The sequence below is a fragment of the Indicator indicator genome, chromosome 25 (assembly GCF_027791375.1).
Source record: "Indicator indicator isolate 239-I01 chromosome 25, UM_Iind_1.1, whole genome shotgun sequence".
NCBI lineage: Eukaryota > Metazoa > Chordata > Aves > Piciformes > Indicatoridae > Indicator > Indicator indicator.
Window position 1 is genome coordinate 373,259 of NC_072034.1, and position 14,619 is coordinate 387,877.

A 14,619-nucleotide genomic window follows, 5' to 3' on the forward strand; every position below is an offset into this window, starting at 1 on the left:
AAAAAACCTGCCAAGGTGAGCTCATATGAAACCTCTCATCTTGGATCATTTTCTGACCAAAGTATGAAATAATAGTCTTTAACTTCCAGTTCCACCATAGGTGCTGTTTCTGATTGAAACAATGGCTCTGTTGGGGTTTTTGGTTTGGGGCTTTTTTGGTTGGTTGCTGTTTTGGTTTATTCTTTGCCTTTTCAGTTGTACTTAGTCAGTTTGTTTTCTTGGATTTACTAGGTAATGGAATAGTTATAACTACCAAGCACAAGAAAGAAATATGGAGCAAATAGATTATTTTTTAGCATAAACAACAAACCCCCCAAAAAGGCCCCTTCATAAAGCTGGTTTAGAACATTCTCAACCAAAAATGACAGTGCTTTAAAACTTCAAAGCTGGTATTTAAGTAGCAGTTTATGAAGTTGGGATGGTGCAAATATTAAAATATTAGTGTAGGCTTGACCCTGGCTATTCACCTGCAGATACTTTCCAGGGGCTTCAAAAAGGTCTGTGTTCAGGGGTGGAGTCCTGCTGAATGACTTCCAGGACTTGCAGCAGATGAATCCCCAGTAAGAGTGAACTCATTCCAGAAAGCTTCCTGTTGCACATGGTGTAGGAATTAAAGAGTCTGGGGATTATTGGCTTTTGAAATCTAAATGGCAATATCCAGTTCATGCAGGCCTTTTAAATCTTTTTCTTTGCTCTGTTTATTTTGGAAACTTAGTGAACCTGTTCTCTTGACACGACGTGCATGGAAGATCTCCTCTTAGTACTGAATAAATGGAGTCACTTGTTGCACAGCATGACTGTGGGAAGGAATACAGTAAGCCTTGCCTGGATTATGTTTGCTGAAATGAGTTCTCCAAGATAAATCTAATTATCTTTTCTTTACTGAACAAATGTAGCAGCTCTATAGCATTTTGTGTGGTTCATGATTTTGGGTTTTGCTTCAGAGTAGAATGCTGTGTTGTTCAAAGGTACCTTTCCTTTGTCACAAAGTGCATGGCTGAGTGTTGCTTGCAAAAACAAGACAAACAAGACCGTAAGATTGTACTTTTTGTTGTAAGAGTGTCTGGCAGATGGGAGGTGGTTTGAAGGAAGGAGAGCAAATGCTGTTGGAATTTCATTTAAGATCAGGACAACAATGACATTGCTGTCTAATATGAAAAGCTGACATAATTTCATACAAATGCATATTTGCAAAGATTGTTCCAGCTGAATACTTCTGCAGTGTTGTGTAGCATCGCTTCAGTAAGACCTCATATCCATCCCAGAGCTGGCCCTCTGGCACTAGTGAAACCAGCTCTCAGCCAGTGGGCTGCCACTGGTGTGATCCAGAAATCATGCTAATACACAGAGTTTCTGTCATACAGGCATCACTTGGATGCAATTAAACTCTGAAACTTGCTGTATAGTCATCATAGAAGCCCAGCAGCAAATTAGTTCCCTGGATTTCCTGACATTCTGCTGCAAAGTCTCTTGCCCAGATGTTGGATGTTCTGGAAATATATTGGTGCTTCTCAAATTGATTTCAAACCTTGTTATTGGCTTCCCCAGTTTTTATCACATGAAGCAACTTCAAAACTGTGAAACTTGTCAAATGATTTTTAGAAGACTTTTCTTACATCTTGAATGTGGTTGTGTTGATAAATCCTTCTGAGAAAGTACCTCCATCATTTACTTTCTCAAGAAGTAAGTACAGAGATAGTTAGGTTAACTGATGCTTCATTTAATTTGGATTTATATTGACATAAAATCACATAATTAATTTGCCATTTGAAAGTGCCCTGCAGCCTCTGCAATCAGGATAATAATTGAGAATTGACTGTTTGGCTGTCTGTGACTTATCGTAATTAACTGTCATCTCACCATAAGACATGAAATGAAGCATGCTAAAATATTTCATGTTTGAATGTGTGGCATAATATTATCTCAGAAGGAATAGGAAGAGTATCTCATATTTCATTCTGAAGTGAGTTTTTCCACTCCGTTTCTAGGGGGTTTTTGTTGTTGTTGGGGTTTTTTTGTTTTTTTTTGTTTGTTTGGTTGGTTGGCTTTAGGGAGATATTTTTCTTTAAGTCCCTACTGAACAATAATAAATACATTTATTAATAAACACATATATGAATAATAATCAATAAACAAATAAGTAATAAATCGGAGGCACAGCTCTTACAGCTCAGTGCTGGCAGTACAGAAAGCTGCTACTTTAGGGATTCCGTTGATGGATTGAAACTGTCGCATTTTAGTTTGTAACATCACTGAAGCTGAAAAAGCAGCAGAGAAAGACCTAGCAAACCAAACCAATTTCTTGTTACCCAGCAGGCCATATCTTCTTCTGGATGTTATTAAACTGGAAAAAAGTTTTGTCTTTGCTGTAATCCCACAGTTCCTTTTCAACCATCATTTCCAAATGCCTCACATTTTCCCCCTGAAAGATTGCCATAAGCTGACATGATTTCATCTGCTCTTTTTTTATCTTCTGAAGCTTGGATTTTATGATGTAAAATGTACTTTAGGCACTTTAGGAAGAGTGGTATTTTATGATCTTTTCTATGGGAAAAGAGCTTTGCAGGAATTATTTATTGAAACACTGGAGAGTTCCTTTGAAATAATTTGAATGGTTGCTACAAAGGTAAAATATGTTCATTATTGAAAAGTAACTCCACGTACACCTCCGGTGACTTAAATGTGTCGTTGACAGCATTTGTCGCAGCCTGGGTGTAGCATGAAGAGTCTTACAGCATTCAACTTCAAGTAGCAATCCAGCAGTGGTGTAGACTGAGGATATTATAGGCTGAGAAAAACATGGAAACCTGTTGTGTCTTGGCTGTTAGTGCTAGGATCTGAATTATCTTTACATTCGACTTGTTCGTCTTCCTTAAGGATCTCCATAAAGATGCGCTGAGTATTCTTTTCAGTCCTTGGTTAGGGTTTGCATCAGTGGTCGTAAACCTGCTTAGCAGACAAAGACTCTCTTCCCTTTGAAGTCACTTCCCCAGCTTTTCAAAAGGTCTGCAAGCCGGTTCCCCTAAAACAATGTAGAGAAGTGTGAAGTGGTGCCCCTTAAACCAGCGACAAACCAAAATGTTCCCTTTGCATTATTGAAAACCATGACAATCTTCTGAAGCAATAACAGTTAAAAGCAGTTTGAGAAATCTGTTCTGCTCTACCACCAGCTTTTAAGTTGACCCTGTTATTTGGAAAATCAGAGGCTTGGAAACCCCTAAGTACTTGACATTCTTATCAAAGGAGCCAGCCTGACTTTTCACAGGACTCCCTCTTTTACAGTATTTGTTCAGGTCCTAGTTTCTTTAAAGATACCATTCAGATTTCCTCTATTTGTTACATGAAAGTGTTCCTTTGCGACAAATGGAACTTAGTAAGCAGTTGGTATCATTTATGAAACACTCATCCAGCCACCTGTAAATTCACAATTTTATGTTTGAAGTCAAGTCCAAACTCTTAAATTAAAAGACTTAGAGGGTTACTTTTGTCATTTCACTGTTCTGTGGACTGTGACAAATTTGTGTGCTCAGTTTCTTGTTTGTAAGTGCTTCTTGTTTGTAAGAATCTTATCTCCTACGTTTTAATGTATATAGCTACTGGCAGCAGGTAAAGCTCACAGTAATGTAGTTGCTGTAAGCACTAAGTTTGCTGTTTATTTTTCTGCTGTTTTATTTGCTATCTTATTTATCTGCACCTCCTAATAATTCATTCAGCCGTTGCTTCTTATAAGCCCTTCTGATCCCTTATCCTCATTATCTTCAGGACAATGCTGAACATTAAAAACTTCCCTGATTCCAAAAGCTTCATAAATATTTGCAATGTGTAATTAGATTAACTCCTTGCTGATCTGTGCAAGTGTGTGTAAAATGCAATCTCTGAAAGCAAAATAAAGCAATAAAATCAGAGTTCTAGGATTTCGCTCCTTCTAGGCAGCTCATTTTGAAAGGAAACAAACTAACAAGAGCTTTAAGTGCAGGAAGCTGCCTCTTTTTCTTATGGCTTGGGGACAACAGGGAGACAGAACTGGGTCCACAAAATTAAATTGTTACTGGCTAATGAGTGTCAGGGTTGCTGTTACCTTTCCCCTAAAACTGCACATTCGTGGCTTTTCCACACAAAGTGCGTTGGTGAACCTCGTAAATGGACTGCCCCATGCTTAGGTGAGGAAGGCTGAACAGAGCAAACTTTCTCTAAAAGGTTTGAGAATGTTCCTAGGCTCAGCGACCTGAGCAGTACCTAGAGGTCATTAAGTCTCCCCTTATGCTTCTAATTTGTTGGGAGCTTTTCCTTTGCTTCTGAGCTGTCTGCCATACTTCCTGAGTTTGAGCGGGTTTTGCCAAACAGGCTAGGAAGCAAAAGCAATGGCTTTTAACGAGTATTTATGAAGAGATCAGGGAGAATTCAGCAAGCTGCTCCAGAGCACTTTCAGATTCAAAGCTCCATCCATGCGTGTGTGTGTGACTGTGTATGCACTCGTATGTAGTGAGGGGGTGTGTATGGATCTGAGAACAAACAGATCTTCTTTTCAGGGGGTTGTGGCTGGAATCTATAGATTATGACAGTAACTGCAGAGTAAAGCAGATTTGTAAAAAGGTAATGAACTAATGATATGGTAATACAAAACCAAAAACCAAACAACATAAAAACCCCCAATCAAACAAAACACCCAAACAAACAAAACCAGCCAACACCATCACTGTGATTCCTGTGAAATGCTAGAGAGGGATCCAGAAAATTACCTGAGAGTGAATTTCTAAAGCTACTTAAAGAGCTCTCTAGCATTTGCTTGCCCTTTCTGCCTCCTGACCTGTAGAATTAATTTTTTTTTCTCTTTAAATTTGCCAGTTGTACAATCTCTTTTTCTTGATGGTATTCATATAGGCTTGATTTTGTACAAAGAGAATCTAAAAAAAATTAAATTAAATGGAAATGTCAGACAGGAGATGGGTTTGAGTGTGTTGATTTTATAAACTCATCTGGAATTCACACTGATTATGGTCCAAGCCCCACATCTGACAGGAAACTCAGGGTGAGGTTTCAACACTGTCATAAGGTTAAAATAAAATCAGTCACTGGGTGTTTTACTTCATCTTTAGGCACTGTAAGTGTCCCTGCTCAGTACCCATTGTAGTGACACCTGTGTCCCTGCAGAGGAAACCTCAAAACTGTGTGCCCCAACTGCTTGGTTTCACTCCAGAGCTGACTTTTCTATTACCACCTGTGAGCAGAGGTGCAGGCTGAGATCCTGTGGCATAATGGTGCTGCACTGTGTGAATGTGAGTACAGGACAGCCACATGCAAACAGTAGCATTAGAAGAGACTTGTAAGGAATATGAACTCCAAGAGCAAGGAAACTGCAGGGGCTGCAGTGATGGAAAGCAGTGCTTTTAGAACTGGATTGTAACCAAGGGTTGCTTTGATTGTGTTTTCATTGCAGGTGATTTTGCAACTCCTCGAGCTATTTTGACAGGACATGACTATGAGATCACATGTGCTGCCATTTGTGCTGAGCTTGGCCTGGTCATAAGTGGTTCAAAAGGTAAGGGAGCTATGGGCATCTCTTTCTGTTGGTGAAGCTATAATCCTGATGCAGAGAGGAAGATAGTCTCAGGTGGCAGAATTTATTAACTTTATGGTGGTTTTATTTCTAACCTTTTTATAGTTGCTTTGGATTTTGAAACCTCTTTTTAAACACACGAAAGCTGAGGATTATTCAAACATTTCAAAGAGGAGGCAACCACATCAGTTTCCCTGTTCTAGCCTACTGATTAATTTCTGTTGGTTTATCAAGTGTATATTTGTGTGTAGCATACAGTTGGATACAGCTCCTGACTGCCAGGATTCTGAATAATATCTGTTATGAATAACTTCTCAGGAAGGGAAGCAAACACTAGTTTCAGGAGAAAGAGAATGTGGTGTCTTGCTTATCTGAGGAAGGACATATGGAAACTCCCAGCTCAAATTTCTAGTAATTCTGTTCAGGCTCTTTGACCTTAAGCCTGTTCAGCCTCTTTAACCTTAAGCGTATGAACCATAAGGGTCCTCAAAGACCTGCTTTTGGCAGGCAAATTATAAAGAATGATGTTGATTCATGGATTTTGTTTATCATTTTCCTATTTGCTGGTTCATGGTTAATTTTAAATTTAAAATTTCTTAGCATTAGGACCTTCCTGTTGTAGTATTTGCAAAGTACCTACTTTGAGTCTCCTTTCCACAGTTGGGTGTACTCAGTATACTCACCTGTGTGCATTTCTGGTTCATGTACACGAACACATGCAGGTGTTTGTCTAAATACATTGAAAAGAAAGAATTTAGTGGGTCATGTATGGGTTAAAATCTTACTAATACACACTTTTAGGGTACCTAGGTACGTAAATTCATTACACACTGTGTGTGTCTTTGTATTTTGTAAATCTCACTTTAGGTTTCAGTACAGTTATTTTTGTGCTCTCAGAAATAACTACTTGAGTTTTAAAAGAAAATCCACCAAAGAAATTCTGCCAAGTCTCTAACTAGTTTTGATAGGTGCTCTAAAATACCTTAGTACAAAGCTTTAAGGGATAAGCTCTTCATTTTACTCTCTGGGACCCTTAAAGTCACAAGTATCCACTTAAACCTGGTGAAAATCATTATAAAGTGTTATAATAGTGATTGCCTAAGTAGAAGTCATTATTAATTCTTTGACAGATGATGTGTTTAAATGAGCAGGAAAATCAATAACTAGAGATTTTATTCTGTCTCACTAGAGGGACCATGTCTCATACATTCTATGAATGGAGATCTACTGAGGACGCTAGAAGGTCCTGAAACATTAGCAGGTCCCAAAAACTGCCTGAGACCCAAACTTATTCAAGCTTCAAGAGAAGGACACTGTGTCATATATTATGAGAATGGCCTCTTTTGTGTGTTCAGTGTGAATGGGAGACTTCAAGCCAGTATGGAAACAAATGACAAGATAAAGGTGAGCGTACTCTGTGTGTGCTAAGATCTGCAGGTTCCGGTATCAGCTATCTATCGCTGCTATCAGTGCTGGAGTGGTGTGGGGACTCTCTACAGCCAGGCCACAGAAATACCTGGTAATAGCAGCATTCTAAAACCAAAATGTAGTTAAGGGGACCAGGTACTCCTAGTAGTGCTAGGTTTAATTTGAAAATAACTCTGTTCACCACAAAGTAAGGCACTTCCTTCAGTTGAAGAATGCAACCATAACTGCCCAGGAGAAGCTAGCCTACCTCTTTACTTTTGAGTCTGAAGGCAGGAGCTCACTGGACATGCTGGTGTGCATCTTGGCTTTCCCTTTTTTGCCATCTGCATTCCTTCATCTTGCCTTGAGATAGCATGTGTCGTGCTGAGCTGCAGGAAGTTTATAGGCATATGTCTGTGTTTCAGCTCTTTAGCCCTTTGGTGGTTTCTGGGCAGGCAGCTAGGTACTACATCTTTAGTTGCAAGAGACATGGAGCAAGTCCAAAACTATGCAGGAGGCATTTTAAGCTTGTGGCTCTGTGGAAATCATTTTATAATACAGAATGCAGGTCTTTGACAGTTCCCATGAAATAGTACCTCTGAAGCAGAGCAGAACCTGCCAACAGCACTGCACTGAAGCAGAAGTGTTAAAAGAATACTTTTCCTTCAATTAAAAATATTCCCACTTTTTCCTTGAGTGAGGAGAAAAAAAAAAAAGGAAGGGAAGAGAAAAAAAAATGAAGCATTACCAAAGCAGCTATTAAGTTGGAGAGTGCAGCAGAGAGATGAAGCATGATGACATCGCTGGGTCTGCATTCAGGCTGCCTGAATTATCTGAAGTGATGATCTCTGTGCCATGAGTTGTGGTCTGAGAGGCACAGAATCACAGAACAGTTGAGACTGTAAGGGACCTCTGAAACTCATTTGGTCCAATCCCCCTGCTCAAGCAGGGCCATCTCAAACCAGTTGTCCAGGACCAACTCCAGACAGCTCTCAAGTATTTCCAAGGATGGAGATTCTGCAGCCTCTCTGTACAACCTTTGTCAATTCTTGGTCACCGTCACAGTAAAGAAGAGTTTCTTACATAAAAAGCTGTTTAACTATTTAACCTCAGCCAGAGAAAACTTTATTGTTGTAACATGTAGCAGTACTATACCTCCAAGCTGGCTTTCGGAGCCCAGCAACTCAGCTGCTGGGATTTCCAATGTTCTCTTAAGTGGAAAACTCTCAAAAGTTCTTCTTTCATTTGGATTAGATGTTTCAGGGGGAAAATGCCTCTTTGCCCTCATGTCTGCTTTACAGAATTACTGAAATTCTTTCAGATGTTGTGCAAAATGGTGAGCATGTTTAAATTTCCACCACTTCTCTTGACTCTATTGATATTGTCTGAAGATGGAAGCCTGTGTCAGTATATTTGTATGAAATTTTATCTTTGTTGTTTCCACTTCATTACTCGCACAGAACAGGGAATGCTCCATTACCATTGAAGTCTCCTGTGTAGTTTAGTGTGTCCCACTTCAGACCTTCTAAAACTCCTGTCATGTACTATGCTTTATTAACCCAGCACCTCTGTTTTCAGAGTGTCGAGTATATTGGTAGTGGAGTATGCACAAACAACTCTGCGTAGGTTTCTTTTCCATAGTGGGAGCACTGCCTGCGAGGTGAGCAGGCGTGTGCTGCTGTGGCAGCCACAAGTGTGGGCTTGGAGCCTGGGAATTGACACAGGAATGTGTGTATTGCTGTCCCAAGCCAGTCTCCCAATTACATTCCAGAGCCTTGCTTCAATTTTTAATCCTTCTTCAATTCTCTGAAATTATACCTTTGGCTGTCCTTGCGTTCGAGATTTTCAGCCTACCCTTCATCCCAGTTCTTTCCATAAAGCAAGTACCCATCAGAGTGTTTTCTGTTTTTACAATCACAGTGTTGATAATCTGTCACTTTGAGTTGTGATTATGTTGTCAGCTAGACCAGCAAATCTGTAAAATATCTAGAAATCCCTTGCTGGCTAAAACAATTTCTGTAGTGTTTCAGTCAGTACCCACAGCTTTAGGAATGTTGCTAGAGGCAATGGAGGTTCTGCTCTCCGTGGGCCAGAATTACATATGTACAGGGCTTGGGGGTTGATTTTGTTTCTTTTGTTTTCTTTCTCTCCCAGTGGCCCCAGTTGGGCTTTGTGCTTAAACAACCTACAGTGTCTTTCCCAGTGCTTCTGCACTATATCATGGTAGAAGGCAAGTGGCAACTGCATGATTAAAGTAGGAGCGTTTAAAATTAATAGTTCCTACCCATGGGCTGTGCTGACAAACACTTTTTGTTGGGCTTTTTTGCCTGAGAAGGTTACAAATGAAGGAAAAGGTTGTAAATGTCTATAAAATTCTAGGTTTAATTTTCCTGTGGTCGTAAATGTTGAGTTCCAGCTGACGGGGAAGAAGTGCTGGGGCTGGAGCATGGGGCACAGGAGTCCAGCTTGGCAGAGGGTATCACCACTGTGGGTGTCAGGAGGATGAGGGGGAGAGAAGCCCCAGCTCTGGGTGAGCTGCTGTCCGTGGGGTGGCTTTGGGCACATTGTCACAGTGGGATGCAGCTCCTTCCACCAAGGATAGCTTCCACAGAGGCAGTGGGGATGTTTGCCAAGGAGATGTGTCACTTCCAAGAGAGATGTGGCACAGGTAGTACTTCACTGGAGGTGTTCAAGGCCAGGCTGGATGGGGCCTTGAGCAGCCTGGGCTGGTGGGAGGTGTGCCTGCCCATGGCAGTTGGAACTAGATGGTCTTTAAGGTCCCTTCTAACCCAAACCATTCTGTGATTCTGTGCCTCTCAGACCACAATTCATGGCACAGAGACCATCACTTCAGATAATTCAGGTAGCCTGAATGCAGACGTTGAAGGACATTGAATGAAAGATGTTGAGGTCCTGGAGGGTGTCCAGAGAAGAGCAGTGAGGCTAGTGTGGGGTTTGGAGGGCATCTTATACAAGGAGTGGCTGAGGGAACTGGGGTTGTTCAGTCTGGAGAAGAGAAGGCTGAGGGGAGATCTTCCTGCTCTCTAGAACATCCTGAGAGGAGGTTGTAGTGAGGCTGGTGTTGGTCTCTTCTCCCAAGTAACCAGAGATAGGATGAGAAGAAATGGAGTTAAGTTGTGCCAGCGGAGGTTTAGGTTGGAGATTAGGAAAAATGTCTTTCCTGAAAGAGTGGTCAGGCACTGGAACAGGCTGCCCAGGGAGGTGGTGGAGTCACCATCTCTGGAGGTATTCAAGAAGCTGTAGTTGTGGCACTTCAGGATATGGTGTAGTGGTCATGGCAGTTGGCTACAGTTGGACTCAATGAACTTAAATGTCTTTTCCAACCTTAATGATTCTATGATGCCGAATCTGTCATGTACCATTCCAGTTTCTGTTTTCCACTGTTCTTATGGACCAATATTTCCAGCTGTTATTGAGAAAACCCCACAGTTTTCAATAGTACTATTTGGAACAGCATTCTGCTTTTCTTTCTTGTGCTGCAAAACTGTGAGAGAAATTGCAGTTGCCTGGGGAAATTCAGAGTCTAATCAGTGCCCTCCACCTGTTTTTGTTTTAAATACTGTATTGCTCAATGGAGCTTGGCCATATCGCACTACATCTACCATGTAATGTTTAGATATCTTAATGAATAACTTCACTCTAAATAGCCTGCCTGTTCTGAGAAGTAAAGTTATTTTACCCTAAACAAAGACTGTGTGCTGTTTTACCCAGAGGAACCAATTTATTTTCCTTTCCTGAGTCTGTTTTGAAATGTGGAAGTGCCCACAAGGCTCCTGCTGCTGTAAGCCAGGGCTGTCACCGTGTCAGCTCTGCCTTTCTACAAAGCACTGCCTCTCCCAAAGCTGAGATGTTAAAAAGGGATTTGTGCAAAGGTTTGAGGCTTTCCAAGGAAATACAAGCCTTTAGAACATTGCTGAAATCCTGTGCTTTGGGGATTATTTGAGAGGCTGGAGCTCACATTGTGAAAAGATTAGTTGCAGAGTTGTTTCAGTTTCATACCCAGCAGAGTCGCAGCTCAGCTGCACTGGGGAAAAGCAGAACAATAAAACTGATTCATGTCATCTTCTATACCACTTGGAGTACTTGGAAGTAAAAGCATCCTTTCCTTTGTTAAATCTTGCAGGGCATGTCATGAAACTGAAATGGTGACAGGGTGCTCTTTTTCTTCCATTCCTGCCCTCATATGTGTGCACACATACATATATGTAGGTAAGGGGCTGGGACAATTCAGTAATAAACAACAAAAAGAAATAAATCAACATCTTGTCTTCATGACAAGCCAATGACTTAGTAGAGTTGCATAGGTATTAGTAAGGGTTCAAAGCCCATACTTTACTCAATCAAAGTTCACAAACCCCACTGCATGTTGCAGGTAGGGGAAGAGTTAAAGATTAATGGCTTTAATTTGCCTTTTAATATAGCATTTCTTCAGTAAAAGCCTCAGATATAAAACTCAAGTGAACCTTGACCGTAAGGTTAATGGATTTTCATCAGCTGAATTTTTTAAGTGCAGCAAATAATTATTTGTCACGGCCTTACTGCAATTGGAAAATACCCTTAGGAGGCTTCCCTCGCTGTAGAGAAGAAAACCACCCCCTATTGATGTCTGCTGCTAATGAAGAGTCTTTTTAATAAATGGTTGTGGTGTCTCAGATCTGATGGTCATCTGCTCAGCCTGTGTAAGTTCTGGATCATTTTCAGCCTTGCGTCATTTTGTTTTCTTTTCCTTTTCCTATTGAGTCAGTCTGCTTGTCTAAGAAGGGCTCTAGATGACTTCTCAAGCTCCTTGGAGCCACGCTTTGGTAGGTGCTTAACTTATTTTTGTAGGCTGATAGAAACAATCACAGAATCAATTTATGTTTTTTTTGAGGGGATAAATGTCAGCTCAGAATACTCAACTCTAACCTTGGTTTCTACTCAGTATTCCATGCTTAGATATGGGTGGAACAAACCTCCACATGTCCTGCTTTGTCGTGTCTAAATGTAGGTGTAGGTGTTGTCATCTCCTTTGGAGGCACAGCTGGAAGAAGTTTATCGTTTTTTTTTTTCACTGTTGCAATATGTTGCTTACAGTATGTGTTTTGTATCTCAGTTACATTCATTTTAAAGTTTGTGTGTGAAGTAAAATTTCAGCAGTGTGATTCGTTCTGATTGCTTGGGAGCTGTTGCAGTAAACAATTTATAATGGGGAAACTCGAGCTTAATGTAAGTGCTGTACATCATCTAATTCTTAAAGGCTGTATTTGGCATGATAGTGATAGAGCAACACAAAAATACAGATGTGCAGCATATCTGACTTCAATTAGGAAAAACTGAGGGTGATGAGGAACAGGAACAGGCTTCCCAGAGAAGCTGTGGAGGCTCCAAGCCTGGAAGTGTTGAAAGCCAGGTTGGACAGGGCCTTGAGCAAGATGGGCTAGTAAGAGGTGTCCCTGCCTGTGGCAAGGGAGTTGAAACTAGATGACCTTTGAGGTCCATTCCAACCCAGACCGTTCTGTGATTCTATGATTATTGCTGCTCACAAAGCAGCATCTTACCTACATTGCCTGTTTTGGTCTCTAGGCTTGTCAGCAGTCTGGATAAACATTTTAATCTTGACCACATTTTTGTGTTTTAGTTTATCTCCTTGTGGTGCATGCACTGTAAATTCTGGGTATTAAAAATCCCAACAGCTTCTTTTTCCTGTGGAATGTAAAGTACATTACAAGTTTTGCATATCGAAAAACCATAAAAGCAGAGAAATTGCCAAAATAGTTGCTAGCTTCAGCAGAGAGATGTTTGCAAGATTCTGTCTTCAGTTCTTTCTACTGTTTCCTGAATTTAAATCTGCAAGATGGAATTTTGCTTGGAGACTATCAACTTGAGGCAGCTTCCTTGCCTTCCAGTGACAATGTTTTCGTTAAAGTGGATCAATCTATCGGTGGGATGCATGTGTTTGGAATTTTAAATCCGTTGCTCTGAGTATTCTCCATTTTGATGTTGTTCTACTGAAAGGTATTGTGGCTCCTTGGGGTCAGGGAGCTTGGGGTCAGGGAGCTGAAATTTACCACCTGTGAAGGATGAGTATTTGATTAAAAACCTGCTCCAGTTCAGCTTCTTCACAAATCTCAGGTAAAATGCATTCACTAGATCATGCCTAGCATCTACAGTCTGCATGGATCATCTCTAGTCCAGGGGTCAGAGTTTTCCCCTGCAACCAGCCATCCCCTACAGTGAGATGCACAAAGGTGCCATGGCAAGAAATGTGATGAGGTGATCCTGAATGAGGAAGCAGAGAAGAAAGAAGAGCAGAATCAAGGCCAGAACCAAGGATTTAATAAAAGAGATGTTTGCAAGAGGGATAGGAACAGAGAAGTAGAGATGGGCATGTAGAAATTGTCAGACTGGGAAAAGAGAGAGGAGTGAAGGAAAATAAAACCTGGAAATAGGAGCATCTGGTGTAGTCATCAGGTAACTAAGTTAAGTTGCTGTCCTTCCAGGTGTTCAGTAAATACCATCTGTTTTCCAGCAGCACACAAGAAATAGCAAAATAGATGGAGAACTACTCTTCCAAGAAGGCTTTGTTGTGAAAACCAGTGTTGTCCCATCTTTCTCCATGATCTGGATCCCAAATAAAGCTTTCAGATGTAGATTTTCCATCAGTCCCCATGGTGAATGCCAAACCTGAATTTGTCACCGGCAGTTTCAGGATAGATGATGGAAGGAAACTCAGTCTCTGTTAAGAGGGATGGATCATTGTCTCATTAATCCAGAGTAGGAATCTAATAATGCTGATTTAAATGATTCTGGTCATATGGATAACATTTCAGTTCTTTTGCCAGAGACACAAGGAGGCTGTGTTCTGCTAGGCTCATTTTGGAGACCCTTGGGGAAATATCAGCTGTAGAGTCACAGAATGGTAGGGGTTGGAAGGGACTTCTCATCAAGTTCAGCTCCCCTGCCAGAGCAGGATCACCCAGGGCAGGTCACACAGGAACACATCCAGACAGGTCTTGAAAGTCTCTAGGGAAGGAGACTCCACAACCTCTCTGTAGCACATTTTCATGCCATTGCTGCTGGATCCTGCAAATGTAGCTAATCAGAAGAGTAAATTGCTTTGGATGCTCCCATATTAAGTCTTCAGAATATGGAATAAATTACAAGCGAAGGAAAACTTCAGTGGTGCCATCTAAGGTGTTAAAGACATTCATGAATCAAAACATTAATTGGGCAGAATACCAACAATAATGTGGCTTCTCAAAGGCTTGATGTGATACCAAGTCTCCCAAGACATTCCCCTGTTAATGTGAAACTTCTTGTGAAGGCAAAAGAGGGGCAGTAAAGGCAACCCACCTGTGTCTGACCAATATCCATGTGATTTCCTCTTAGGCAATTCAGCTGAGCCGAGATGGGCAGTACCTGCTCACAGGTGGAGACAATGGAATCGTCATGGTGTGGCAGATGTGGGACCTCAAGCAGCTTTTTGCTTACCCAGGCTGCGATGCTGGAATACGGTCCATGGCCCTGTCATATGACCAAAGGTTAGAGCAAATTCTGGTCTTCAGAGCTTATATACTTACAATTAAATTGCATTTTTGTTTTGTGGGTCACAGACCTGGTGATTACATGGAGAATTCTTCGTGACATATCACGTT

At 41.1% G+C, this 14,619-nt stretch overlaps 1 protein-coding gene across 1 annotated transcript in view; it reads left to right on the forward strand.

Moving 5' to 3' along the window:
- LRBA (LPS responsive beige-like anchor protein) overlaps window positions 1-14,619 on the forward strand; it is a 352,375-nt gene that overhangs the window by 335,708 nt on the left and 2,048 nt on the right. The window contains exons 53-55 of the mRNA XM_054392204.1: window positions 5,438-5,539; window positions 6,747-6,961; window positions 14,354-14,505. Coding sequence (XP_054248179.1) covers window positions 5,438-5,539; window positions 6,747-6,961; window positions 14,354-14,505 — 469 coding nt within the window. The remainder of the gene's footprint in view (window positions 1-5,437; window positions 5,540-6,746; window positions 6,962-14,353; window positions 14,506-14,619) is intronic.